The following is a 27,793-nucleotide window of genomic DNA, read 5'->3' as shown; positions in this document are numbered from 1 at the left end:
GCCCATCTTGGCATGAAGTGTTACCTTGGTATCACTAATTTTCCTGAAGAGACCTCTAGTCTTTCCCATTCCATTGTTTTCTCCTAAATACTTTGGTTGGGATAAAGCCTTTTCTTCAGGAGGAAAAGGGGGCAACAGAGGATGAGATGGTTGAATGGCATCATCAACTCAATGGACATGAGTCTGAGCAAACTCTGGGGCATAGTGAGGAAAGGGAGGCCTGATGTGCTGCAGTCCAGGGGATCGCAAAGAGTCAGACACAACTGAGTGGCTGAACAACAAGGACATAATACAATTCTACAAGACAACCTGTTCTTATTTTTTTTTTAAGAAGAGTGAGGAAGAAAATCAGAAATGTTTTAAGAGGCTTAAGAGTCAGGCTTCCCTGGTGGCTCAGTGAAGAATTCAATCCCAATGAGGGAGACAGGGGTTCAATCCCTGGTCCGTGAAGATCCCACACGCCATGGAACAACTAAGCCCATGCATCCCAACTACTGAGCCCATGCTCTAGAGCCCGCGAATCACAACTACTGAGCTGTGTGCCGCAACTAGAGAAAAGCCCACAGACCAACAGAGACTCAGCAGAGCCAAATGTTTAAAACTTATTCAAAAAAGAGACTTAAGAGAGTCATATGAGCCAACTGTAGTGTATGAATCTTGTTTGGATACTGATTAAAACAAAATATAAAAAATCTTTGTGAAATTATCAGGGAAACAAACACTAAGTAGATAGTATTCAACAATATTGAAAAATTACTGATAATTTTCCTGGCTATGATAATGGGACTGTTCTCATGCTTTCCTAAACTCTAATTTTTTTTGATCATGCCATGCAGCATGCAGGATCTTAATTTCTCAATCAGGGACTGAACCATACCCCCTGCATTGGAAGTGCAAAGTCTTAACCACTGGACTGCCAAGAAAATCTCTAAAATCTAATTTTAGAAATAAATACACAAAAGTATTTACAGATGAAATTCTATAAAGCAAAAAAAAAAAAAAAAAAGAAAGAAATTCTATAAAGCAGAAGATGCATGACTGGAAATAGTTCACTATATTAATATTAGTCTTTCTTCTTTTATGTATAATTTATATTTTCCATAATAATAAACCAAAATGGCTTGCCAAAGAGTAATTTGATAACATGGCACATTAAAGCTTTTCTGAATCTACAGTATGATAAGTAAGCAAAAGTACATATATGAATATTAAGAAAAACTGAACAAAAGGAAACAGATAAATAAACTAAAATTACAAAACCTTTTTCAAAAAAAAATAAAATAAAACCTTTTTCAAATCTATCACAAATTACTAGGATGAAAAGATGGTGGTAATACAAATAAATACAACTGCTGGGCAGTGAAAGGGGAAAAGGTACAGTCTTAATACATTCTAGTTGGACAATAAATCAGTACAATTTTTTTGAAGATTTGCCAATTGTTTGTATATGTTTCTTGTTATTTCAACCTGAGTATCTTAATTCCTTATGATCTCATCTGAGTCAGCAGCAGAATCAAGATGACAAGCCACTATTCAAGTGCCCAGCTGCGTGGACAGTTATTAAGATATGCACTGTTGGAACATAAGTGATCCACTCACTGCAAGTGTGTAAATCACAGGAAACAGGGGAAGGTGTGTACTGCAACTGATTTATAATTATACTTGAAAGAGGATAACTCTGCTACAATCTGAGAAGATCTGGAAAAACTATTACTCTTCATTCCTCTTAAAAAGTCTCTAACTCTATCCTTTACTTCTTTGTTGGCCTGATATTTAAGCCATAGATGATTTATTTTATGTAACCTTCTAAACCACCTGAAATCTTTTCAGATGAAAATATTTCATTGTAGTGATACACTAAATAAGCAAATTTCATAATGACTTAGGAAGTCATTTCACTTTGAGACTCTGCCCTCAAGGGTCCAGGCTGGACTTGGGAGACACAAACTGAACAAGGAAACCAACAAAGGAAAGAGTTCCAACTGCGAATCTCGAGTGTGGACACAAACCACGTATGAGCACCCAGACATGCTGTCAATCCTGTTAACAAACCAGGGACCACTCTGGGAAGAGCGCAACACCAGAGCCGGAAAGAGAACTGAAAAACAGAAAGCTACCTCTGATGACAACAAACTCTCGTGCTCATTTAATCAACCAAATAATATCTATTAAACATCCATTCATATATATAAAGTTCTAGCAAATAAGATATATTTCTGTATCTCTTTCCACTTACCATAAATAAGTCATTTACTTATAAACTTGTCCTGATTATTGATGCAAATACTTCCTGGCATTTCTCAGTCATAAAGTATTGGATTAGCTTACTTTTTATGTTAAAAGACACAAATTACATGAGTATTCTCCTGGAAAGATGCTAAGATTATAAACCGCACAATACAATTAAAACCACCAAACAACTTCAATACACTTCAGCACCCTCCTAACCCCTAACCTCACTCCATCCTTGAAATAGAACCATCATCATTAAACACTTAATAGTCCTAACAGCTGAACTTCCCACACTGAGATGGAGAAAACCCCACAGTTCAAGAAAGAAAAAGAGGAAAGCACCAAGAAAGACACAGTGAGAAAGGAGAAAAGTAAGAGTAAAAGGAAAAACAAAATTGTAGGGAAAAAAAACACAAGGAATTCCCATCCTAGTTCCATCACTGCCCTCACAACTATCTGCACTCCTCTGAGCCAGACTCCTTTTGTGTTCTGAGGGGGGCAAGTTGGATGACTCTTACTTGGAAGGCCTGGTCCACAGAACACTTAAAACTGCTATCTTTCAGCACACTGTAAGTTTATAATACACATTTATGTATTTCATAGTGACCCTACCTTCTGATTTGCTAATAATATACATCCATCGATTATCTACATGCAACCATATATGAAAAATATCCTGCACAATAAATGAAAGAGTTGTTTGATATTTTTCTTGGCTGCAGGCACAAAAGTAAATTAGGGCCCTAGATAAAAGACAACCTACTTTGGGATATTAATCATAATATGCTTATAGAATTCTGTAACACCGTATCAAAGAGGAACAGGTTTAACATTGGAAAACTTACACACATCACAGCAAAACCTGCAAATAAATACAAAAACTTACCATCCTTGTTCATTTTTGTATTTGTAAGCAGCCCCAAGAATGTGACACAAGGTGCCTCCAGCTTTGAAATCCATGAAACATTTTGCCTAAAAAATGATACAAGTTACACATGAGAAAAATAAAACTTCTGACAATTACTCCTGTCTGAACGCTAAGCTTTGTAAGTAAGTGCAAGCTCATTTGTGTCTGACTCCTTGCAACCCCATGGGCAGTAGCATGCTCCTCTGTTCATGGGATTTCCAAGGCAAGTATACTGGACTGGGTTGCTATTTCCTCCTCAAGGGGATCTTCCCAACCCAGGGACTGAACCTGCATCTCCTGTGTCTCCTGCATTAACAGGTGGATTCTTTAGCACTGAGCCACCTGGGAAGTCTAAGTTTTATATAAACTCAAAGTTATAAACAACTCCTAATTCAATAACTTCCTTACTTTTTTGGAACAAACTGAGGTACAAAAAAATGTTTCTAGTTTTAAGTAAACAGTCTATGAAAAGAAAAGACTTACAAAAGATACATCAAATTGTTTCAGCATAAAATATTAATGGACAAATTAATGATATACTACTAACTCCACTGGCAAATTTAAAATTCAATTTAAAAAACTAAATAAAATTTATATTTTAAAATATATAATAAGAAACATCAAGCCAACTTCACTGATGAACACAGATGCAAAAATCCTCAACAAAAGACTAGCAAACCAAATCCAACAGTACATCAAGAAGATCATACACCATGATCAAGTGGGATTTATCTCAGAAACACGTGAGGGTTTTTCAATATCCACAAATGAATCAACATGATACACAATAACAAACTGCAGAAATCATATTATCACCCCAACAGATACAGAAAAAGCTTTTGATAAAATCCAACATCCATTTATGATTAAAAAAAAAAACTCTCCAGAAAGTGGGCACAAAGGGAACATATCTCAACATAACAAAGGCTATACATGACAAACCTACAGCTAATATCATACTCAATGGTAAAAAACTGAAAGTATTCCTTTAAAGATCAGGAACAAGACAAAGATACCCATTGATACCACTCTTCTTCAACATAGTCTTGGAAGTCCTAGACAAAGCAGTCAGAGAAGGAAAAGAAATAAAAGGAATCCAAATTGGAAAGGAAGAAATAAAAACTATCTTCAGATGACATGATACTATACATAGAAAATCCTGAAGATGCTACCAGAAAGCTACTAGAGCTCGTCAATGAATTTGGCAAAGGTGCAGAATGCAAAATTAATATACAGAAATCTGTTGCATTTCTATACATTAACAACAAAAGATCAGAAAGAGAAATTAAGGAAACAACCCAACTTACCATCATAACAAAAGAGTAAAATACCCAGAAATAAACCTACCTAAAGAGGCAAAAAACTTGTACTCTGAAAACTGTAAGATGCTAACGAAAGAAACTGAAGATGATACCAGGAGATGAAAAGATATAACATGTTCTCAGTATTGTCAAAATGACATTACTACCCAAGGCAATCAAGATTCAGTGAAATCCCTATCAAATTACCAATGATGTTTTTCACAGAACTGGAACAAAAAAATTTTTTACTTGTATGGAAAAACAAAAGACCCTAAACAGCCAAAATAATCTTAACAAAGAACAGATCAGGAGGGATCCCAGTCCCTGACTTCAGATTATACTACGAAGTCACAGTAATTATAACAGTATAATACTGGTTCCAAAACAAACACATAGATCAACAGAACAGGACAGAAAGCCCAAAAGACAAACCTACACACTTATGGTCAATTAATCTGTGACAAAGGAGGAAAGAATACACAATAGAGAAAAGATAGTCTCTTTAATAAGTTGTGCTGGGAAAACATGTAAAAGAATAAAATTAGATCATATTTAATTTGCAACATCATATACAAAATTAAACTGAGAATGGATTAAAGACTTAAATATAACACCAGTTATTATAAAACTCCTAGAGGAAAATATATGCAGAATGCTCTTTGACATAAAACACAGCAATATTTTTTGGATCCATCTCCTAGAGTAATGGAAACAAAAATAGACAAATGGGAAAAAAATAAACAAATGGGACCTAATTAAACTTAAAAGTTTTTGCACAGCAAAAAAAAACCATAAACAAAATGAAAAGACAACCAACAGAATGGGAGAAAATATTTACAAATGATGCAACTCAAACAAGGGATTAATTTCCAAAATAGACAAACAGCTTACATAGCGTTTAAGAAACAACAAACCAACAATCCAATAAAAGAAAAAAATGGGCAGAAGATCTAAACAGACATTTCTCCAAAGAAGACATGCAGATGGGTGATAGGAAAATGAAAAGATCGCTAATTATTAAAAGAAATGCAAATCAAATCAAGGAATAATGCTGAAGCTGAAGCTCCAATACTTTGGCCACCTGATGCGAAGAGCTGGCTCACTAAAAAAGAGCCGGATGCTGGGAAAGATTGAGCACAGGAGGAGAAGCGGTTGACAGAGGATGAGCCGGCTGGATTACATCATTGATTCAATGGACATAAATTTGACCAAACTCTGGGAGATAGCGAAGACAGAGAAGCCTGGTGTGCTGCAGTCCATGGGGTCGCAAAGAGTCGGACACAACTTAGTGAATGAACAACAACAAATCAAAACGACAATGAGGTGTCACCTCAAGCTGGTTGGAATGGCCATCCTCAAAAAGGTTACAAAAAATAAATGCTGGAGAGGATGTGGAGAGAAAGGAATCCTCCTATACTGTTGATGGGAATGTAAACTGGGGTAGCCACTATTGAGGTAAGGAGGTTTCTTAAAAAACTAAAAATAAAACTACCATATGATTGAGCAATCCCACTCCTGGGCATATATTCAAAGAAAACCATAATTTGAAAAGATATATCACCCCAATGTTCACTGCAGCACTATTAACAATAGCCAGGACATGGAAGCAACCTAAACGTCAATCAACAGAGGGATGGATAAAGATGTGGTACATATACAGTGGAATATTACTCAGCTATAAAAAGGAATAAAATCATGCCATTTGAAGCAACATGGATAGACTTAGAAATCAGCATACTAAGCAAAACAAGTCAGACACAGAAAAACAAATATCATGATATCACTAACGTGTCAAATCTAAATTTTTAAAATGATATAAATGAACTTAAAAACAGATAACCAAAGAGGGCTTACTATAGCACAGGGACCGCTACTCAATATTCTATAATAACCTCTATGGGAAAAGAATCCAAAAAAGAATGGATATATGTATAACTAAATCATTATGCTTTAAACCTGAGACTAACACAACACTGTAAATCAACTATACTTCAATACAATTTTAAAAAATGAAAAACATAAAAAAGCAGAATACAAAATCAACTAGTTTTTCATGTTACAATTACGTTTGTGTTATATATGCATATGAACTAAAAGCCTTGAAGGAATTATGGAATAACAAGAAATTTTACTTGTGGAGGTAAAAAAAAAACACTTTCCATTCAGATGTTTGCCCGTGAAATATATTTTTAGCCTTACAGAGCACTTTTCCCCCCCCTAAATCTTTCTAATTTCTCAGCATTAGATAGAACACACCCTCTGTTGAGCCAGCTGTTTACCATCCAGTATGACGTACTGAAGTGACGTGAAAGTCACTCAGTCATGTCCAACTCTTTGAGACTCCATGGCCTAGGGCCCACCAGGCTCTCCTTTGTCCTGTGGATTTTCCAGGCAAGAATACTGGAGTGGGTCGCCATTTTCTCCTCCAGGGGATCTTCCCGATCCAGGGATTGAACCCGGGTCTCCTGCATTGCAGGCGAATTCTTTACCATCTGAGCCACCAGAGAAGCCCTCAATATGACTTAGGAAGTCAGTAAATAAAAAGTTCTAGTTTGATTGAAAAAAAAAAAATAACAGCCCAAATAGTGAACTCTTACTCCAGTACTATTCATTCAGGAAAAAAACTTTTTAAGGTAAATAATTTACATGTTTCACTGAAACATTGTCTGCTTTATTGTCTCTTTCCTTCGGTTTGTTTTACACCATTATGCCTTTTTTTTTTTTTTTCCATTACGCCTTTCTGTATCAATCCCTTTGATTTGGGAAAAAGCTAAACACTATTTGGAAAGAAAAAGAAGTAAATCTGGTTCCTCAACCAGTAAACTATGAATTATTTTTAAGTACGGCTTATGCCTAAAAATATTCTCTTTAAAATCTTTAAAATTCAGAAAAATTATAATGGATTAGTTCCCAGGAGTTAAATATTCCCCAAATAAACCCTCTTGTAAACACTATTTTCCAAGACACTCATATAACCCTAATTAGGAATACCAATATAATGCAAATCACCTTACATAAAATACTTCATATAATGCTACATGTAAATTTTATTCTAAATGATTTTATACCTGATTATAAAATATAAACTATATGTATTATATTACAGTGTTTTAATGATAAAAACTTCAACCACTTCCTGATTTGATCATTCTAATCTAGTTGATCATGTAAAAGAACAGGAAATAAACACTCAAGTATCTGGACGTAAAGGAACAAGGAATTTTCAGATGATTCAGAATATGCACAAACACGTAGAGAAAAACAGTGATAATGCAAACGTGGCAAAATGCTAAAAACTGAGGATTCTAAATGAAGGGAAATGAAAGTACTTTGCACTATTCTTGCAAATGTTTACTTTCAATTAATTTTAAGCTTATGAAAGTTATCCCCAAAACCTCAATCTGCCATAGTACAGAAAATAAAATATGCTCATTATTCAGCTGAATAGCTCCCATGTGTCAAAAATGAGCAAGTACCTCCAATATCTAAACATGTATTTATAAATTATACACATGTATTTACTATAATGCTAATATACAATCTATGTAACTTAAATCACACGTAAAAAAGTAGGTATTTTATTTTATTTTTTTAAAGTAGGTATTTTAAAGAGTAACTAAAAAATAATTAAAACAGAAGGAATGCTCTTACTCTACAAATGTGAATTCAACCAGCACCCAGTAACTGTCAAATGTCTTCCTCTAATTCAACCTTTTCTCTAAAACTTCAATCTCACTTCCAACTACCTACAGGATTTCCAAATCAGAGATGCCCTACAGGAGAGCCAACCTCAAACAGACTAAACTGAGTACCTTTCTCCAGAAACCTGCTTTTGCGCTGTCGCTTTCACCTTAGTGCTAAAGGAATCGGCTCAGTGCAGTCATCCCAGGCAATTCTTTCTTATTTTAGCCCCACAACCCATCCTCCCACCAAAAACAAACAAAAAACCCCACAAAGTTCTACCCCCTCTCACTATTTCAACTCCTTTCTATTCTGACTATAGCTCACTTGGATTATGAGAGCAGCTTCTTTATGGAGAAAGAGACTTTAAAGCATCCAATCTGAAGGCTTCCAATTCATTCTTCATATCAAAGCCTGCAGGGTTATCATAAAACCCAAAATTAATTAACCCACCTCTACTCTCCCCCGTGCTCTGGCTCCCAACCACTTCCAAGATAAAAGTCACACTTCTATCCTTTTATGACTGATTCTGGCCCATCTCTCTGCCTACTGTCCTCAGTTCTAACCCTGTTGAACTATCTGAAACCACATTAAAGTGCCAAAATTTTCTCAGGCCTTTAGGGTTTTACATATTGCTCTCACTGCTTGAAAAATCTCATCTTCCAGCATGTCACTGAAGAACTCATACTCTACTTTCAGGACTCAGTTCAAATGTCCTTTCCCTGGGAAAACATTTCCTGAGACCAAAGGCTCTGTTTATACATCTCAAAGAAAGAGTGGAAGTAAGCCCCTTGAGGACAAACAATACACTGCATTACTCCCTGAATTCTCAGAACTTGGCACATACTCAAATGCTTAATATTTGCTGAACTCAAATCAGTGGGGGTAGGCAGTACCCTTTAATAAATGTTGTTGGGTTAACCAGGTGATCATATGGAAAAAGATAAAACTGGATCCCTTGCTCACAATGAATACCAAGATAAATTCTAGATGGCTAAGGAGTTACATGAAAAAACCCACACCATACAAATAATACAAGAATGCATGGCTGAAACTTTTTATCACCTATGAGTGGAGAAAGAATCCTAACATGATTCATAAAACCACATCCATTTATTTGACTTAATGAAAATAAATGCCTGGGTGGCAAAAATACCATAAGCAAAGCGGACAGATGAATTCCAAGGTCAGTAAAATAATATTTCTTATTCCCATTTATATCTGAGAGATCAGCAGCTATTAAAACAAAAAGGTTAATGATGAAATAAGAACACATAAACCAGAAGCTTTTGAGATTTAAAAAAAAGTCTACCAATAATAAATTCAGTAGAGGCAACAGATAGCAGACTGGAAACTACAAAAACCCAAATGAGAGAATTGGAAGACAAAAATTACAGGAAAATATGACAGGTAGTTCCCAGAAATCTCGTATTTGTATAATCAGAGTTCAGAAATATAAAGAAATACAGACAAGCAGAGAAGACTAATAGACCGAATGTTCCCAGAGGTAAAGAAAGGTAAATGAGTCTTCAGATCATGACTTACGAGAACTAGAAATATTTATGAATTTTAAAGATCAGTACGAAAAAGGGAGAAATCAAAAGGTAGTGTCAGATTTCTCTGTACAAAATCAAATGTTTAAGAAAGAACAAAACCTACAAATTAAAAAAAGAAAGAAAACATGACCAATTTCTACACCAAGTCTAAACTCTAGCCAAAATACCAACTTCAAGGGAAACAGAATCATATTCTCACATAAGCTCAGAAGAATCTAATGGACAAAAAAAAAGAAATTTCAGAAAACAGCATTCTAGCCATAAGCACTGAATCAGGAGGAAAAAAAGGAAAAGACTTAGTAAAGACAATAAAGAAATTATAACAGTAAAATGTTAACAGGTAAGTCTAGGTAATAACTATTGTGCTGTTTAATGCCAATGTTAAATGACTCCTGAGATGCTTCCTATAGTTCAAAAGCAGTAACATTCTACAGCAAAAATTCTGCAGAGATTCCTTCTTTTCCCTATTCTCTAGGACAGCAGCAGCAAAATAAAGAGCTGCAGGCTGCAGTCAAGAGTACAGAAACAGAAGCTGTCCTAGCGTGAGAAGCTGATGTACTTACCGGGAGCTTGGTGAAGGCCGGGTTGGTAACATGTTTCCCAAAGGCATCTTCCTGGAACTGAAGAAGCTGTACCACCAGCCCAGCCAGTGTTTTATTGGTAGGAGCATCCGTGTGAACATACTGCAAGATAAAGACGAAGATTCAAAAACTGGGACAACTGTGCAGAAGGCAATGTTATTAGCTTACTTCCTAGTACCTAAGCACTGGCCGGGTGGCAGATTTTTAAGTGTCTGAGACACTTCTTTAAACAAACACTGGGGGCAGTGGGCTGGATAAATAAAACATCCTTTTAGGGAACAGATCTTAAGGATGTCCAAGAAACCAAACCCAAATCATCTCATCTCCACCTGGATGGTGAGATCCCGGATCTCAAACTTGAGCCTGATGCTATAAGGGAATGAGAGCTATTGGCCACTGAATTTTGAATGTGGCCAGAGAACCGACTGTGTTAAAAGTTTTTCAAACTAATCCACAAACTCTTTGATGCTCCTCTCATCTAGAAGTGGGGATCTATGTCCTCTTCTATTTAATCAGACCATCCTTAGGGACTCACTGAAAACCAATCAGCATGGTAGAGAAGTGATGTTGTGTGACTTCCGAGGATAAATCAAAAAAGATCAGACAGTTTTGCTTCCAAGCAGTTCTTTTGGGACACCCACCTTTAGAGCCCTGAACAGCAACAAAGTTGTCCAACCACCCCGACACCACCACACAGGAAGCCCAGGCTACCCAGAGAGGTCACATGAAGAGGCCCCAGCTGATGTCCCAGAAGACTGACAGTATAACCACGAGACACGAGTAAAGGAGATTCCAGGTGATTCTGGTCCCCAGCTGTTAAGTCACCTTCAATCATCAAACCTCCCAGTCAAGGGCCCAGACACCACTGAGCAGAGACAGTCACCCCGAACATGCCCATCCAAATTCCAGACACACGGGAACTCTTAAGCACAATAAAATGGTTGTTTAATGCCATTGAGTTTTGAGCACAATAAAATGGTTGTTTTCATGCACTAAAAAAAAATACACCTGTGCGGGCACTTAAAAATGGTTGCGATGGTAAGCTTTACAAGTTTTTGGCCAAAATAAGAATCTTTTTAAACGAATGTACGTGAAAAGTTATCCATGCGGATGTGCATCATGTCACCAAGGGCAAACCCATGGCAGACAGCAAGCGAACAGCACAGCAAGCAAAGAGAGAGTACATGACGGGAAAAGCATAAACTAGGGAGTTCAATTAAGTGTAGAGTTTAATTTAGTATTCAGCATTCAATATCACTTCGAAAGACCATCAATTTTTTTTTTTTTTAAAAGCGCCAATTCTATGGGGAACACATGTAAATCCATGGCTGATTCATGTCAAATGTATGGCAAAAACCACTACAATATTGTAAAGTAATTAGCCTCCAACTAATAAAAATAAACGAAAAAAAAATAAATAAACCACCAATTCTGAGCAGGAAAACACATCTATACTTCCACTTAAAAAAATCAACAACACTATTTTTCTTTCTGGAAAAATTTCTTTCCCAGTACCAACCCACATTTCAAAATTAATGTTTCTACTGCAGGAAATAATGTCCGATACCTATACAGCAAAATATCAGCTGTATCATCTACTGTTAGTTACAATGCCTTAAGTTGACTGGTTCTCAATATGTGCCGCTGCTGCTAAGTCGCTTCAGTCGTGTTCAACTCTGTGCGACCCCATAGACGGCAGCCCACCAGGCTCCCCCGTCCCTGGGATTCTCCAGGCAAGAACACTGGAGTGGGTTGCCATTTCCTTCTCCAATGCATGAAAGTGAAAAGTGAAAGTGAAGTCGCTCAGTCGTGTCCAACTCTTAGTGACCGCATGGACTGCAGCCTACCAGGCTCCTCCGTCCATGGGATTCTCCAGGCAAGAGTACTGGAGTGGGGTGCCACTGCATTTACTGCCAATCAAAGAGAGAGCATAATATATTAACAAGAGAGCAGGCAATTCTTCTTAAAGCTTAGTATCCTCTCGTATTTTTATTTGTTCAAGTATACTAGCTTTCCTCTCTACATGGAACAGCCAGCATAAGTTAAATTTTGCAGAAGGCTGGTATTTTGTTGGAATAATTTGTTTTACATGAAACCCTCTAGACCAAAAGTTGGTAAAATCCAGCCCACTGCCTATTTCTGTGTGGCCCACAAGCTAAGAATGGCTTAACATTTTTAAATGTTTGGGAGAAAAGTTTTAAGAATATTTCATGACACACAAATATTATATAAAGTTCAAATGTCAGTGTCCATAAACAGTTTCACGAAAACACAGCACACTCATTCATTTGCACTTTGTCTATGGTTGCTTTCCTCCAATAGCAGAGTCAAGCAGTTGCCTCTGAGACTGCATGGTCTGCAAAGCCTCAATATTTACTCTCTTGCCCTTTTATAGAAAAAGTCTGCCTATCCTTGTTCTAAACCACACCTTTTTATCCTTACAAATAGCTTCCTTTTATATCAAAGGTGTTCTGTAAAACCACATTTCCATAAGGCTATGAAGTGAAACGTTTGTCAAACATAAGCCAAAAACTAGAAACCCGTTTCATACAATTAAGCACATATGATGTCAAATCTGTTAGTATAAAATAATGATTCTTAAGTTTTAGCCCCACTCCCAGTCAGGTCCAAGAATCTGCACTCGTAACAAGTTCCCATGCGACAGTATGGGAATGGCCATTACACTTTAAGAATCACTGGGCTTTCAAAAAAAAAAATCCACTTCAAATATTGTCTATATATCATGTATCTCAGTTAAAGAACACATTTATTATAATCTAAAAGTTAAAAAACTAGGTAAACAATTTTTAAATGTTAGAAACTACTTACAATTCCCCTTTCCTACAATACCAATTCCCACAAAAACCATCAAGTTTAATTTTCTGAGGACTACTGTTCAACAGAGCAAATCTTTAATGAGGAATACTCAATTATGCCAGTAACACTGAACGTAGGATAATCTTTAATAAACTCTTCAAGTGTAACCCACAGAACTGGCAAAGTATGTTGTACATACTCACAAGGTAACTTTACAATCTTTAATAAGTACAAGCTTCTCCAAGGGATCTTATAACGTACTGCAGGTTTTTTGCACATGGTAAGGTCAACATGAAAAATTAATACCTGCAGACAACTGAACAGTGTCAAATCCTAAAATTGAAAAAGGCACCATTTAGAGGAAGGTTGTTCAGCTAAAGCCAAATCAACCCTCTAGGCAAAAATGAATTGTTAATGACCTATACACATAGCTTTGTATGTATTCTAAACTTCACCACTATCTACAGATGTGTCATTTAACATACTGTCATTCAAAATGAGAAAGATTTCACGTGGACAACCCTACAGTTTCAGAATAAAGACAGGAGGTTCAAAGCTCAATCAAAATGATTACCTTAGGTATATTAAAATCCAATTTTTAAACTATAAAATATTTTTTAACTGTTTATCAAATCACTCACAAAAATTATCAAACATGAAAATACATGTAAAAGATGACATTTTTAACTCATAAATTTGACATTTACATATTATGTAAACTATACTCATACCCTCTCAAAAGGCAGAGTATGACTATTATAAGATTTGAAAATCAACTTTTAAAAATTTCAAAGAGTAACATTCTATTTAATCAATCAGTGGGATCAGAAGATATACAAAAAGTATCACTAGTATCTCAAATTTATATAATCCTATCTTCAAGGACTATCTCATTTGATTCAAAACAACAGCCTACAGGAGTTACAAATGAACAAGTAAAACATGGAAATCAAGTGATCTGCTCAATGACATCAATTAGTGGCCAGAAGTACTGAACTCACATTTACCAATCCAATGTAATCCTCATTCTACTATCCCACGTAGACAGTTCAACTCCTCCCAAAAATCTCACCTAAACATAAAAAGATCCTAATAGTTTTCAAGATAATAAAAATCCTGATTAAAGGTGATTTATCACCTTTATTAAAGGTGCTTATTAAAGGTGTTTTAAAGGGGGAAAATTTAATGATTATATAGACAACTTCAATCATAAAAATTTTATTTTTAATTAAAAAAAAAGTTCAACAGCATGTTTTACTTAAGACAACAACAAAAAATCTTTTAGTCTCAAAGTTTTGATTAAGAAAGTTAGGAAAATATGCTTAGAAAGCTGTATCAATAAATCTGCTTTATATTCCCTGTGACATTAATAACATATTAAAAGTTTAACTTATCCCTAAATAATTCTATTGCAGCAAATGTCCCATATGAAAAAAACAACTGTCTTAACCTAAAATACCTTAAATACCTTATGTAAAGGGCATGGAAATATCTTCCTTGGGCAATCTAGTCTGTTTTCATGATCATCATTAAATCTAAAGCATCTTTATTTAAGTCATCCTGAAATCTTTAATTTCAGGAGTAAGCCAAACTTTGGGAAGAAACTTCCCTGGGAACCGAATGGCTTACAGATACAGATACACTTCACCTCCTCAAGGTGTTATCATCTGAAAACCACCCTCAACTATGGACCGAAACATACCTTTCAGTGTTAAGGATACATGATACACACCCAACACCACAAGGCAGGCAGCTCAGGTAGATAACCAGCTTCTGTATTCTGCAGTGGACTGGAAATGCAACCTTGGGCAGTTTCCACTTCCCTAGACTGGTCACCTCCTCTAGACACCTTTGGCAAGTAGAAACTCATCCCAGTCAAGAAGTATTTACTCTCCTTTCTGTAACACTAAGGCAAATGTATCAACAAAACTAAAATAAATAGGTTTCTAGAGGTTTCTACCCTAGTTAATCTGTTCATTCATGGAACAAAGATTTATTGAGCACCTTCTATGGACATTCAGAAGACAAAAACAATACAAGGGAACTCTTTTAATTTGAAATCAACTGGCTTTTACAGGCAGGTGCCAGTGTCTACCTTTTCCACAACACTGTGAGCTTCTTAAAGAGAAGAATTATGAATAGCAAAAAGAAAAAAAAGGGGGGGGGGTTGGAGCTGGAGCCAGATGGACCTTCTCTGAATCCCAAATTTGTGACTCCTAACTGTAATTCTTAGAGAAGTTACTTAAACCTGAGGTCTCAGATTTCTCTCATGGGGAAAATGAAGTAAATAATATCTATCATACAGGACCACTGTGAGGATTTAAGCGAGTTATGTTTTAAATGCCTGGATAAAGGGGATGCTCAAGCTGTCCTCATAGTGCATGCATAAACCCATCAATAAAAATGCTACTATCAATGTCATGTCTATTTCATTTATTTGCTGAGATTTATTAATTTGAAAATACAGTATTAAATGCAACACAAAAGTTAAAACTCATCAATGTGTACACCAAGGAGAGACATAGTGTGTATGGAAGAAGCAAAGAATGTTCTTGTAAATATTTTTACCACATCAACACCTCTCAGAGGCTGATAGGATTCTGACTCACAGGTCCAAGGATATACAATTCTGAATCTGAACAGGACTAAGAAATACATTCCAGTTTTATGAAACATTGAGAGGTCAAACGTAATAACTCTGTCTTCAAAGCCTCAGGGACAGGGAGCCAGCGTTAGCCTACTGGCTTCAATCCTCTGGGACAAATCTTGCAATCAGGCTCACAGCCACTTCCTCATCCACCCAAACCCAGCTCTGAAAGACTATCCAACCCTAAAGCTGCCCTCTGAAAACTGGGCCAAAAGAGATGCCGTCTGGAAAGGTAGAAATAACTATCACTGTACTTCCTTTTTTCTATTCCCTTCCTTGCTATCCAAAGGAATATTCCTCCTGAGTATCTTTGTTAAAGCTACAGTGATAAAGTAATACAGTATTATATGTCAATTTTATCTCGATAAAACTGTGGTTAAAAATCCAGCCTTGGGATTCCCTGGTGGTCTAGTGGTTAAGAATCCACCTTGCAACATTGGGACATCAGTTTGATCCCTAGTCCAGGAAGATCCCACACGCTGGGGGGCAACTAGGCCCCTATGCCACAACAACTGAGCCTGTGCTCTGGAGTCCATATGCAGCAACTACTGAAGCCCTGAGCGCCCTAGAGCCTGTACTCCACAACAAAAGAAGCCACTGCAATGAGAAGCCCATACGAAGAGTAGCCCTCACTCTTTGAAACGACAGAAAGTCTGCGCGCAACAACAAACACCCAGTGCAGCCAAAAAATTAACTAAATAAAATTAAAAAAAAAAAAAATCCAGCCTGGGAGGAAAAACACATTAAGGTATATTAAGACCCAAAATATTGCCTGAAGGGCACGTGATAAACAATAATTTCATAATATAAATATATTCAATTTCCTTAGCTACCACCATAAGAGCTATTGTTTACACACAAAAAAATGACCAATTTACCAATGTACAAGGGAAAACAATATTGTCTACTTGCATATAAATGAGGAAAATCTACAATCTCGAATGTGACTCTAAAATTCCTGGGAGAATAAAGTCAAAGCAACAAAAAATATATTGTAAATAAGAATATGTCACCTCTCAAAAACTGATGTGTGTATTGTGCGCTTAGTCACTCAGTCGTGTCTGACTCTTTGTGACCCCATGGACTGTAGCTCTCCAGGATCCTCTGTAGTTGATATGCTATCATGGATCCATATGCTATCATGGAGAATCCATGCGGATTCTCCAGGCAAGAATACTGGAGTTGGTTGCCAAGCCCTCCTCCAGGGGATCTTCCCAACCCAGAGATCGAACCCAGGTCTCCCACATTGCACGGGGATTCTTTACTATCTGAACCACCAGGGAAGCCCAAAACTTGAGATAAGAAATGCTGATTTCTGAAAGTACCACAGTGGAGTATCAGAGGAACCCAAGACCCCTGCCCATGCCTAACAAAGTCCAAAAGCTGATGAGTTTTACTGCACTGCAGACCTGAAACCTAAAGTAGGTTTCTACACTACTTTATCTTTTCATTCATTCAATAAATATTTACTAAGCAACTACTAAGGGTCCAGCAATGAGGATCAAAAATGTTCCAGGACACACTATAGTTAACAGGCCAAACAACGTCCTACCTCCAGGGCGATGGTCCACAACGGAGGAAGTAGAGAACTGTGAAGGGTGTTCAGGAAATTCTGGGACACAGAGAGTAATTTTTTTTGGGGGGGCAGTCGGCTTCCTTACACTTTCTAACGGGTTCAGTCATTCCTAAATAAGTTATATAAAGGGGAAGCTAAAAAAGTTGTTATAAACATGGGACCAAGTCACAACTTTCAGTACCAATGACTAAGTCCAACTAACACTGCAACGGCAGGACAAGCAGGTAAATGAAAATAATCCCAAAAAACGATATGAAGGAAACAAAGGTGATATAAAGTGGGGTGACCTAACACGAACGCGGTTCTCAGGGAAGGCCTCACATTAGCTACAAGTCAACATTAACTCTTGCACTCCCACTACACATAAGCAGAGAGAACTGTGAAGTAAAAGCCGTCGTTTTTTTAATATTAGTGAGTTCCCATGAAGACTGTAATCCATTATATCAACCTGCGGTTACCGACGTCCGAGTACAGCGGTCCACGGTCTTCTGTAGCATATCAACTACAGGTTTAAGAAAACCCTGGTTACCTCACTGGACTTTGAAGGCTAATCCCTTAAACAAAACTTGCCTCGGCCCTTACAGCTTGGCCCAGACAGTTTTAATAACCACTGTTCACACACCTACAGCGGCTAACAAAGAGGAAGAGTCACACCCTCCGGGTCACGGAGCCCGACCCGCTCCCTCACGAGCGCGGGCAGGGGCTTTCGCCCGGGCTCCCAGGAGCGGCGCCCCGAGGGCCGGCGGAGCCCCGGGCGCGCGGGCGCCGAGAGCTGGCGGCGGGGGCGTGGCGGCCCGGCGCCCGCCTTTGTTGTCCCTCGTGGCGCGCGGGGGGAGGGGCGGCCCGAGGCCCGCGAGGCCAGCAGCCGCCCCCGGCCCCGTCGCGTGGCCTCCCCGGCCCCTCCGGGCGCGCGGACCCACCTTCTTGTAGTGCTTGCCCAGCCAGACCCGCACCGAATCCAGCTGGGACACCGTCTCCGGGCTCTCCCAAAACTTGCTCGCCGGGCCCCCGTCCTTCCGCCGATAAACCGCAAGGCCCGCGGCCGCCGCCGCGCCTCCTGCGCCCGCAGCGCCGGCCGTCGTCCCCAGCCCGCCGCCGCCCGCCGCCGCGGCCATCGTCGCCGTCCGTCGTCCCCACCGCCCGGCCCGCCCCGGCCCTCGCGGCGTGCCCCGTTCGCACCCGCGCGCCCGCGCGCGCAGCCGCCACCGCCGCCTCCCGGCCCCGCCCAGCCAACCTCCTTCCGGCGCGGAAGCCCGGCCCCGCCTCTTCTCGGGACCGGCGCCCTAACCGACGAGGGCACGCGCACACGCATGCGCAGCACTCGCGCCGGGCGGGCCTAGGACGAGCCCCTCCACCCGCCTCTTCCTCCTGCACCGCAGACTACTCATCCGCTCCACCTGACAGCTTGGGCTTCCGCGCGTGTGGCTGTTTCCCCGGTACCTGCGTTGACTCGTTATGTAGTCTACAGCTGCACGGTGGTTCTGTGTCACCGTCTGCCACCGCCGGGGAGAAAGGAGCTGGTGTGAGATGTTCCGAGAGGAGAGCGCGTTTCGCGTGTCGCGTGCCAGCAGGGGAACCCACACGCCGGGTGGGAATCTGCGCCTGTCCCCGCTTGCCCTCAGACCTTCTGCACGTAGTGACCCTGTCGTCCTTTGTAAACATCCATCTGGGACCCACCACCTTCGGCTTCACACACCTTCCTCCCCTTCATGGCTCCAGATACACCAGCTCATTCCTGCCTTGGGCCGCTTGCAACAGCTATCCCCGCGACCTGGACCCCCCTTCCCCTCTGATTGTCACTTGTGAAGTGAAAGTCGCTCAGTCGTGTCCAGTCCGACTCTTTGCGGCCCTAGTCCATGGAATTCTCCAGCCAGAATACTGGAGTGGGTAGCCTTTCCCTTCTCCAGGGGATCTTCCTAAACCAGAGATCAAACCCAGGTCTCCCGCACTGCAGGCGGATTCTCTACCAGCTGAGCCACCAGGGAAGCCCAAGAATACTGGAGTGGGTAGCCTATCCCATCTTCAGCGGATCTTCCCGACCCAGGAATCAGACCCGGGTCTCCTGCATTGCAGGCGATTCTTTACCAACTGACGCTTTCAAAATCATAGCTTAAAAGTACTTCAGAAAAGTATGGAGAAGGAAGTGGCAACCCACTCCAGTACTCTTGCTTGGAGAATCCCATGGACCGAGGAGCCTGGCTGGCCATAATCCATGGGGTCACAGAGAGTCAGATACGACTGAAGTGACTAAGCAAGCAAGCAAGCATAGTTACAAGTATTTTATTTGACTCAATGAATGATAGCAATTGTTGAAGTCAAAAATTCTTCCTCTATATTCTGTGGGTCAATGGAAAGCTGGTGACAAGTGTTAACACATGTGAATAAAGAATATGTTTAAACTTTCATATATGTGTATGATAGAGAAATCAGCCCTGAACTAGTCTTCTCATCATAAACAAACATAAAATGAAAAAAAAAAATGTATCCTTTTGGAATAAATTCCCTGCTTGGAATTTATTAATCAGTGAATAGGTTTATTTAATAACATTTGGAAAAAGATTTCTATATCTTTCAAAAGGTCTTCTGCTTTCTCTATACCCTTTCTTCCTGGTCTTCAATTACTCATTTGATGTTAGGCCATAAAACATGGAGAATAAGTTTATTTAAATCTTTATTTTCTGATGGTTCCTTTTGAAGTTAATATTAAAAATGAATTTTATCATGAAAAAAAAAAAGTACTTCAGAAAAGTAATCCCTCCTGACCTTGCAGTCTTGAACAATCATACTCTCTTGACATTGTCAGGGTAGGACTCACCATGACTCGGTATTTTTCTTATTTTCTTACTTTCCACATAAATTACATCAGAACCTAGTCTTGCTCACAGGTGTACCCTCAGTGCTGAGAAGGCCTGTTACCCAACAGATGTTCAATAAATATTTGATGAATGAATGAATGATCTATAGGGAGGCAGAAGAATTTTAAATTATTAACGAAGTGTGATTGGCCATTATGGAGTTTTGAACATAATGCTCTCTGACCCCAGAACAGAAAGTGACAAGCTGCTTGTGAGTTTTTCAGACCAGCCTTTAAAGAAAAAAAGAGAATATGATCAGGGAGGAAGGGAGATTGCAAACACGTGAGGAAAAAAACTGGAACAAAGGCTTTAAAGTGTGAAAGCATGCTTGGTGAAACTCCTTAAGCCCATGGACTGGAAGCAAAGATGTTACTTGCGGTGGCAGTGAATTTTGAATAGCCTGTAAGCACTGGAATACCAGCTTGAAGACACAGAACGACATGATCAGATTTATAGATTAGAAAGTAGCTACTGTAGTAGTGTGAATGATAGAATAGAGAAAGAAAGCCTGGAGAAAAATGCATGGACAACAAAAGAAAAAATAGATTGGACTTCATCCAAATTACAATCTTTGGTGCTTCAAAATACACTGAAAAGTAAATGAAAAAAACCAACTGAATGCGAAAAAGCACTTGCAAATTATAAACCTGATGAGACATATTCAGAGAATAGGGAAAAAAACTTACAACTTGATAATGAAAAACAGCAAGATCCAATTTGACAAATTAACTAATAACCAAATGGAATAAACTTAGTACATGGCAACATTATGGATGAATCTCCAGATATTATACAGAGTTAAATAAATCTTACCTGAAAGGATATATACTGGATGATTCAATATATATGAAGTTATCAGTTCAGCTCAGTTCAGTTGCTCAGTCGTGTCCGACTCTCTGCAACCCCATGAATCGCACCACTCCCTGTCCATCACCAGCTCCTGGAGTCCATTCAAACTCATGCTCATCGAGTTAGTGATGCCATCCAGCCAGAACAATATTCAAAGTAGGGTTCCCTCTGGGGAAGTACAGGGGAAGGAGGGACATGAGGGAATTTCCTGGGGGAAAATCTAATTTGAAATAGATTTGCATTACACAGATGTATGCACACCAGTTGTGGAAGGGTGAGATTTGTGCATTTTACTATAAATTTCCCCTCAGAAAAAAAGAACACTAAAGAAATACTGAACTCTTGTTCAAAATATGCATGCTAAAGTGTTTAGTGGTGAACTGTATCTTTCACCTAGCTCTCCAAGCTACACACTAAATTCACACAGTGATCTATCAAAAAGTATTTTTATTGCTCAGTAAGTGAAGAGTTGATTAGGTTTCTTCAGTTTTGAAGAAAAAAGAATTTTGAAAAGAAGTGGAAATTACATAATGGTTTGCCTGTTGTTAGAGTCATTAGCCTTCTCAGTTTCTGGGAAGGATACCAAAAAGCCTTCTCTAAGATGTATCAAAGAGTACAGTTTAGCAAATATTTTCTTTTTTTTTTATTTTAAAAAATTAAAAATTTTTTTTTCCATTTTCTTTCCTTTTCAAACCCTTGTATTGAGGGCTGACTTTCAATAGATTGCAGTGAGGGAACTGCTCTGCTACTTATGAAACCTCAACCCAGAATCAGGTCGTCTATGAATGATTTAGCACCAGGTTCCCCATAAACGAACGTCAGGTGCGATGGGTGAGGGGGTGGCCACCTTTCAGGTTTAGCAAATATTTTCTATAAAGGGTCAGATAACAAATATTTTAGGTTTGTGGGCCATATGTTCTCTGTGACAACTACTGAACCCTACCACTGTACCACAAAAGCCGCTATAGGCAATACAGAAATGAGTGAGCATGGCTATATTCTAACAAAATTTTATTCACAAAAACAGGTGGTAGACAAGAGTTTTTGTTTAAGCTGATGAAAAACTTTGGGAGATGGATGGTAGTGATGGTTGTACAACACTGGTTGTACTTAATGTCACTGAATTGGGTACCCAAAAGTGGATAAAATGGTAAATTTTATTATATATTTACCACCAAAAAAAGAAATTTTTTTAAGCACAGTGGCAAGCCAGATTGAGTCTGTGCTGTATTTTGTTAAAAACTCCTGACAAAGACTAATATACATATTACCTTTAGCTTAGAAGCATCTCCATTAAGTCAATTTACTCAGATCTGCTTGAGAATATTACAGTATTGCTTGCTTCATCCATCTTTTATTTTACTAGAGGATTAGGTATATTAGTATATTAGGTATACTAAAGATTAGGTATATGTTCATCTAGACCTCAGAGCCACAAATTTAGCTCATGTAGTTTATGGGAAATGTCTGTCATATTACCTAATTGACAAAGTCAGTCTTATTGTCAACTCAGTTGGGAAAAAAATTGTTTTTGTCAGAGAAAATTTTACTTCATTTTTCAATTCAAATAAATGTGTTAATATTTAAGTTGAGAAATAATATAAAAGCTCTGAGGAATAGGTTATGTAACATTTTATTAGATGGTTTTTAAAAGCAGTTTGGTCAACACTGAAATGATTATTTCAAAAACCTTCCAACAAAAAGAAACTAAAAATAGAGAGATTAAAAAAAAAAAGCCAAAAACTCCCAACAAAGAAAAGCCTAGACATTTTGATGGCTTCAATGGTGAACTCTACTAGATATTTAAAGAACAACTAATATTAACCCTTCTCAAACGTTCCCCAAAAAACTGAAGGGAAGGGATACCTCTAGACTCATTCTATGAGTTCAGCATTAACTTGATCCCCAAAACAGATAAGGTTACTACAATAAATATCACTTATGAACACTGATGAAAAAATCCTAAACTAAATACTGGCAAACGAAATTCAGCAGTATATTACAAGGATTATACACCAAGGGAGATTTATTCCTGGAATGCAAGGTGGTTCAGCATACAGAAATCAATCAATGTAAAACACATGATCATCTCTATGCTGCTGCTGCCACTAAGTCGCTGCAGTCATGTCCGACTCTGTGTGACCCCTTAGACGGCAGCCCACCAGGCTCCCCCGTCACTGGGATTCTCCAAGCAAGAACACTGGAGTGGGTTGCCATTTCCTTCTCCAATGCATGAAAGTGAAAAGTGAAAGTGAAGTCGCTCAGTCGTGTCCAACTCTTCAGGACCCCATGGACTGCAGCCTATCAGGCTCCTCTGTCCATGGGATTTTCCAGGCAAGAGTACTGGAGTGGGGTGCCATTGCCTTCTCTGATTATCTCTATAGATACAGAAAAATCATTTGACATAATTGAACACATTTTCATGATTAGAAAAATGCTCACACTCAACAAACTAGGAATAGAAGGAAACTATTTCAGTATTAAATATAATAAAAGCCATGTAAGAGAAGCCTACAGTAAATACCATACTCAGTGGTGAGTGAACGTTTTCCTCTCAGATCAAGAGAAAGGTAGAAATGCCTGCTTTCACCATTTGTATTCAACATAGTACTGGAAGTTCTAGTACTAGGAAGTTCTAGTCAGAACAATTAGTCAAGGAAAAGAAAAAGCATCCAAATTTAAGAGAGAAATTCGATATATCTGTTTGCAGGTGATATGATTGTATACATAGAAAACCCTAAAGATTCTATTTTTAAAAATCTTGTATGACTAATACATGATTTCGTCAAGGCAGCAGGATGCAAAATCAACACACAAAAAATCAGCGGCATTTCTGTATATGAATAATGAGCAATCTAAAAAGGAAATTACAACAATTTCATTTCCAATGGAATCAAAAACAATAAAACACTTAGGAATTAACCAAGCAGGTAAAATAATTATACAATGAAAACTATAAAATATTGCTGAGAGAAATTAAAACACAAATGGAAACATATTCCTTGTTCATAGATGGAAGACCTAATAATTTTGAAATATCAGCACTAACCAAAGAAATCTATAGATTCAATACAAGCTCTATTAAAATCCCAGGGATGTTTTTTGAAGGAATACAAAAACCATAATTTTATCAATAGAATATAAAATGAAAAAGAAAAATAAAACCAAAAAATGTTGAAAAAAATGAACAAAGTTGGAGAAATCAACTTTCTGAATTAAAAACTAATCAAAGTACTGTAGTACTGGCACTCAGACAGACATATAGATCAATGGGAAGAATAGAAAGCCCAGGAACAAACTTTGCATGTATGGTCAAGTGATCTTTTGATAAGCGTGCCAAGACCTTTCAATGGGGAAAGGGCAATCTTTTCAACAATTGGGACTGGTTAAACCAGATTAACTATATGCAAAAGAATGAAGTTGGACCCTTAGCTCACACTATATATAAAAATTAATTCACAATGGATCAAAAACCTCAGTGTCAGAAATAAAACTATTACTAGGAGAAAACATAGGGTAAAAACTTCATGACTAGATCTGACAACGATTTCTTAGATAAGACACCAAAGGTAATGATTTCTTGAATGTGACATCAGAGGCACAGGCAACGAAAGAAAAAGTAGACAAATTGGACTTAATGAAAAATTTTAAAATTCTGCATCAAAAGAATATCAACAGAGTAAAAAGCTGACCCGTAGAGTGGGAAAATCCCATAGACAGAAGAGCCTGGTGGGCTACAGTCCATAGGGTCACAAAGAAACAGACACAACTGACGCGACTTAGCACGCATGCATGATAAAGGATTTTTATCCAGGATATATAGTGGACTCCTAAAACTCAACAACAAATTCAAAAAATGACAAAGGAAATGATCAGATAGTTCTCCAAGGAAAATATACAAATGGATAATAAGCACATGAAGATTTTCAACATCTTTAAACATTAGAGAAATGAAAATCAAACATACAATGATGTACTGCCTCATATCCATTAAGATGGCCACTATTAAAAATAATAAGTATTTTCAGTTGCTCAGTCGTGTCTGACTCTTTGCGACCCCATGAATCGCAGCACACCAGGCCTCCCTGTCCGTCACCAACTCCTGGAGTCTACCCAAACCCATGTCCATCAAGTCGGTGATGCCATCCAACCATCTCATCCTCTGTCATCCCCTTCTCCTCCTGCCCCCAATCCCTCTCAGCATTAGGGTCTTTGCCAATGAGTCAACACTTCGCATGAGGTGGCCAAAGTATTGGAGTTTCAGTTTCAACATCAGTCCTTCCAATGGACACCCAGGACTAATCTCCTTTAGGATGGACTGGTTGGATCTCCTTGCAGTCCAAGGGACTCTCAAGAGTCTTCTCCAACACCACAGTTCAAAAGCATCAATTTATCGGCACTCAGCTTTCTTCACAGTCCAACTCTCACATCCATACATGACTAGTGGAAAAACCATAGCCTTGACTAGACAGACCTTTGTTGGCAAAGTAATGTCTCTGCTTTTTAAATATGCTATCCAGGTTGGTCATAACTTTCCTTCCAAGGAGTAAGATTCTTTTAATTTCATGGCTGCAATCACCATCTATAGTGATTTTGGAGCCCAAAAAAATAAAGTCTGACACTGTTTGCACTGTTTCCCCATCTACTTCCCATGAAGTGATGGGACCAGATGCCATGATCTTAGTTTTCTGAATGTTGAGCTTTAAGCCAACTTTTTTACCCTCTTCCTTCACTTTCCTCAAGAGGCTTTTTAGTTCACCTTCACTTTCTGCCGTAAGGATGGTATCATCTGCATATCTAAGGTTATTGATATTTCTCCCAGCAATCTTGATTCCAGCTTGTGCTTCTTCCAGCCCAGCATTTCTCATGATGTACTCTGCATATAAGTTAAATAAGCAGGGTGACAATATACAGCCTTGACGTACTCCTTTTCCTATTTGGAACCAGTCTGTTGTTCCATGTCCAGTTCTAACTGTTGGTTCCTGACCTGCATACAGGTTTCTCAAGAGACAGGTCAGATGGTCTGGTATTCCCATCTCTTTAAGAATTTTCCACAGTTTATACATATACACCATGGAATATTACTCAGCCGTTAAAAAGAATTCATTTGAATCAGTTCTAATGAGATGGATGAAACTGGAACCCATTATACAGAGTGAGGTAAGCCAGAAAGATAAAGAACATTACAGCATACTAACACATATATATGGAATTTAGAAAGTGGTAACGCTAACCCTATATGCAAAAAAGAAAAAGAGACACAGAAGTACAGAACAGACTTTTGAACTCTGTGGGAGAAGGTGAGGGTGGGATGTTTCGAAAGAACAGCATGTATATTGTCTATGGTGAAACAGATCACCAGCCCAGGTGGGATGCATGAGACAAGTGCTCGGGCCTGGTGCACTGGGAGGACCCAGAGGAATCGGGTGGAGAGGGAGGTGGGAGGGGGATCAGGATGGGGAATACATGTAAATCCATGGCTGATTCATGTCAATGTATGACAAAACCCACTGAAATGTTGTGAAGTAATTAGCCTCCAACTAATAAAAAAAAAATTTTTTTTAATTACAAAAAAAAAAAAAAAAAGAATTTTCCACAGTTTAATGAGTACAGAGTTTCAATTTTACAAGATGAAGGTATATGGAGACAGATGGGGTAATGGCTGTAAAACATAATGAATGTAATTAATATCACCAAACTGTACACTTAAAAATGGTTCAGATGCCTAAGGGAAATAAGTCTGACAGAGAAAGATACCACGTGATGGTCCCTTATGTGTGGAGTCTAAAAAACAAAAATAAATACAAGTTTAAAGACAAAGGAGAGACAGGTAGTTGCAAGACGTGGAGGGTGGGGGATTGGAGAAATAGATGAAGAGGGTCAAAAGGCACACAGTTCAAGTTTTAAAATAAATAAGTTATGGGGATGTAATATATAGCATTGTGACTATACTTAATAATACTGTATTACATATTTGAAAGTTGTTAAGATAGTAGATCTTCAGTCCAGTTGCTCAGTCGTGTCCAACTCTTTGCAACCCCATGGACTGCAGCACACCATGCTTCCCTGTTCATTGCCAACTCCCAAAGTTTACTCAAACTCCTGTCCATTGAATCAGTGATAGTAGACTTTAAAAGTTCTCAAATCAAGGGACTTTCTTGGTGGTCCAGTGGCTAAGACTTTGTGTTCCCTATGTAGGGGGCCCGGGTTCAATCCCTGATCAGGGAACTAGATCCCACATGCTGCAACTAAAGATCTTGCATACTGCAACTAAGAGTTTACATGCTGCAACAAAAACTGAAGATCCTATGTGCTGCAACTAAGACCTGGTGCAGCCAAAATAAATAATAAATAATAAATAAATATTTTCTTAAAAAATTCTTATAACAAGAAAAAACTTTTATAACTGTGTAAATGATGAATACTAATTGTTGTGATCATTTTGCAATGCATACAAATACTGAATCATGTACACCTGAAATTAATATGTCAATTATATCTCAATTTAAAAAATAAAAATTAAGGATTTCCCTGATGGTCCAGTGGTTCAGAATCTGCCTTGCAATGCAGGGGACATGGGTTCAATCCTTGGTCCGGAAGATTCCATGGGCCAGGGAGCAACTAAGCGTATGTGCCATAGCTATTGAATCCATGCACTGCAATTACTGACGCCCATAAGCCTAGAGCCCATGCTTCGCAACAAGAGAAGCCACCACAATGAGAAGCCCAAGCACCACAACTGGAGAGTAGCCCCTGTTTGCTGCAACTGAGAAAGCCTGCGTGCAACAATG

At 38.5% G+C, this 27,793-nt stretch overlaps 1 protein-coding gene across 2 annotated transcripts in view; it reads right to left on the bottom strand.

The window, feature by feature from the left end:
- SMARCC1 (SWI/SNF related, matrix associated, actin dependent regulator of chromatin subfamily c member 1) overlaps positions 1-18,463 on the bottom strand; it is a 120,111-nt gene extending 101,648 nt beyond the window's left edge. Inside the window, exons 1-3 of one of the 2 annotated variants that reach the window (XM_065933829.1) lie at positions 18,219-18,463; positions 10,241-10,360; positions 3,119-3,204 (exon numbers count right to left, since the gene is read on the bottom strand). In XM_065933829.1, the coding sequence (XP_065789901.1) occupies positions 3,119-3,204; positions 10,241-10,360; positions 18,219-18,413 (401 nt within the window). In that variant the 5' untranslated portion in view covers positions 18,414-18,463. The remainder of the gene's footprint in view (positions 1-3,118; positions 3,205-10,240; positions 10,361-18,218) is intronic. The other variant, XM_065933828.1, reaches the window with a different exon arrangement.
- Positions 18,464-27,793: the final 9,330 nt, after the last annotated feature.

The sequence above is a fragment of the Muntiacus reevesi genome, chromosome 4 (assembly GCF_963930625.1).
Source record: "Muntiacus reevesi chromosome 4, mMunRee1.1, whole genome shotgun sequence".
Classification (NCBI taxonomy): Eukaryota; Metazoa; Chordata; class Mammalia; order Artiodactyla; family Cervidae; genus Muntiacus; species Muntiacus reevesi.
Note: the sequence above shows the minus strand (reverse complement) of the source record. Positions and strands in the feature narration are given on the sequence as shown.